Source organism: Austrofundulus limnaeus, unplaced genomic scaffold, assembly GCF_001266775.1.
Source record: "Austrofundulus limnaeus strain Quisiro unplaced genomic scaffold, Austrofundulus_limnaeus-1.0 Scaffold120, whole genome shotgun sequence".
Taxonomy (NCBI): domain Eukaryota; kingdom Metazoa; phylum Chordata; class Actinopteri; order Cyprinodontiformes; family Rivulidae; genus Austrofundulus; species Austrofundulus limnaeus.
The window spans coordinates 1,444,456-1,447,008 of NW_013952522.1; the positions used below are offsets into that span (position 1 = coordinate 1,444,456).

Below are 2,553 nucleotides of genomic sequence, written 5' to 3' on the forward strand. Positions count from 1 at the left end.
TATGAAGAGAAAGTTGAGAGACACAAGACCCAACACTCTAGATGAGCTTAAGACCCAACACTCTAAATGAGCTTAAGACACAAGACCCAACACTCTAGATGAGCTTAAGACCCAACACTCTAAATGAGCTTAAGACACAAGACCCAACACTCTAGATGAGCTTAAGACCCAACACTCTGGCTGAGATTCAGACACAAGACCCAACACTCTGGATGAGCTTAAGGCCACTATCGAAGCATCCTGGGCCTCCATAACACCTCAGCAGTGCCACAGGCTGATTGCCTCCATGCCACGCCGCATTGAAGCAGTCATTTCTGCAAAAAGGATTCCCCACCAAGTATTGAGTGCTTAACTGAACATAATTATTTGAAGGTTGACTTTTTCTGTATTAAAAACACTTTTTTTTTATTGGTCGAATGAAATATGCTATTTTTTAAGATAGGGATTTTTGGTTTTTCTTTACTTTTTTGCCAAAATCCTCAACATTAAAACAATAAAAGGCTTGAACTACTTCAGTTGGTGTGCAATGAATCTAAAATATATGAAAGTTTAATGTTTATCAGTACATTACAGAAAATAATGAACTTTATCACAGTATGCTAATTTTTTGAGAAGGACCTATACTTGTGGGACATGTCTCTCTTGTGAAATTTTATTTTTTCTTGATAAAGTTTGTACTGATGTTTCCTTTGTGCATGTTCATTTCAAATGCTAAATAGTAAGATGGCTACTTAGCCATCCAGGCTAAAAACAAACACCCTCTGCTCTACACTTATTGTATCTAATAATTGTATTTTACCACAATCAAGGTTAATCGTGGTCTTTTTGTTCAGAGTCACCTTTGACAAGTGACCAGCTGAGCTCCCAGGACGCTTCTTCGACATAGGTACCGGCTGCCTTGCCATCTGGGTCGAGGAAGCCGCGGGTTGAGCAGCTCCAGGAGAGAGGAGTTTCTCTCATTACATTTGGAATTTAAAGTATTTTGTTTAGGTGATTGTGTTTTATGTGGTTACATCTTGTCTGACTTTTATTTTGTGCAATAAAGAGACTATCGGCAATATTATTTGTTTTTCATTGAGGTAAATCTGCAAGAAAAAAATCAACATATTTACTCACACTCATAGCCATAAAATGTGCAGTAACTGTTAAGTTTATTTGTGAGAAAACCAMTTTGGTGGCGTTTTGTTGCATTTATAAGCAATGGTTTGCTGCAGCAGGGTTTGAATATTATTTACAGAACAAATATCAGATGTTTTTATATCAACAGTTAGCTGTAGCACCAAATGAGCAATGATAAACAGCAGCTTCAGCGCCTCCGTGTTAATTGTACCACCCACTTTTAAACAACGTTACCGCCCACAAAGCAGGGACACAAGTTACAGTGGCAAATCACCTACACCCGAGTAGAACCGATCAGATGAGAACTGAGTGGAGCCACACTTAGCAATGGAAAAACACCTCTTATCTCACCTCCAAGGATCTTGAACAGGTGTGTGACAACATCCTGCACCGCAGTGGGATCACTGCACTGCTGGGCCAGGTTCTGCATGGCCTGGACAGCTTCCTCCATCAGCTGGGCATTATTGGCTTTCAGCTGGCCTAAAACACAAACACAGAAATATTTACCTGTTTGGAATCCAAGCATCGTTTAAATTAAGTGTCAGCTAAAGACTTACTCGATATAGCCTTTCCGATGTCCATGGCGTACTGACTGAGATCCAGAGTTACAGCAGACAGCAGGCAGGAAATGGCTGCAGAGACATAAAACATTCGTCCTCATCAGCTGCACGAGTCATCACAGGTGAGCTCAGACACAATTTAGAGACGAAGTGGCTCACTTTGCATAGCGTTCTCTGGACTGCGGAGCATGGTCTTCTGCAGGGCGGGCAGCAGAAGCTCCTTGAAGTCAGAGTGGGTCACGTGACACAGCAATGAGGTGCTTTTGTCCAAAATGTGCTGCTGGGGTTTCGTTTTGCTCATGAGAACTGATTTAATGTAAAGGTCCAGCAGGGCGCTCTGAGAAACAGCAGACACAAAGATGCTGCTTAAAAAAAGAAAAAAAAACACAGAACATTTCTCCTAGATGAGAGTCGTCAGAAAACAAACATTTACTCACCTTGTGCTTTTCTATTAGAGCTTTGTCTTTCTGAGCTGTGCAGAAGTCCAAACACACTCCCAGCATGACCAGAGTTGTTGGGCTCTGATCCAGAGTCAGCAGAGTGCTGATGTAGTCATCAGCCAGTCCAGGCTTCTGGTAGAAACAAAAAGAAAAATAGAGGCCATTCAGTATTCCTCTGTGCTTTACATTTTTATAAACACAGTTGCAGATCAATAAGGAGGTCAGAAATATCATAAGGTCATCATTTAAAACTGATGTTAGGATCAACAGTCTATTTTATAAACTCTGTTTTAATGGTAAATGGCTTCAACTTATATAGCACATCATCAAGTCCATGTGGACCCCAAATCACTGTACACTACAATCATTCATCCACACACACACACACACACACACACACACACACACACACACACACACACACACACACACAC

At 41.1% G+C, this 2,553-nt stretch overlaps 1 protein-coding gene across 1 annotated transcript in view; it reads right to left on the bottom strand.

The window, feature by feature from the left end:
- gcn1 (GCN1 activator of EIF2AK4) overlaps positions 1-2,553 on the bottom strand; it is a 50,905-nt gene that overhangs the window by 37,918 nt on the left and 10,434 nt on the right. The window contains exons 7-10 of the mRNA XM_014014963.1: positions 2,117-2,251; positions 1,839-2,016; positions 1,677-1,751; positions 1,471-1,599 (exon numbers count right to left, since the gene is read on the bottom strand). Of these exons, the coding sequence (XP_013870417.1) occupies positions 1,471-1,599; positions 1,677-1,751; positions 1,839-2,016; positions 2,117-2,251 (517 nt within the window). The remainder of the gene's footprint in view (positions 1-1,470; positions 1,600-1,676; positions 1,752-1,838; positions 2,017-2,116; positions 2,252-2,553) is intronic.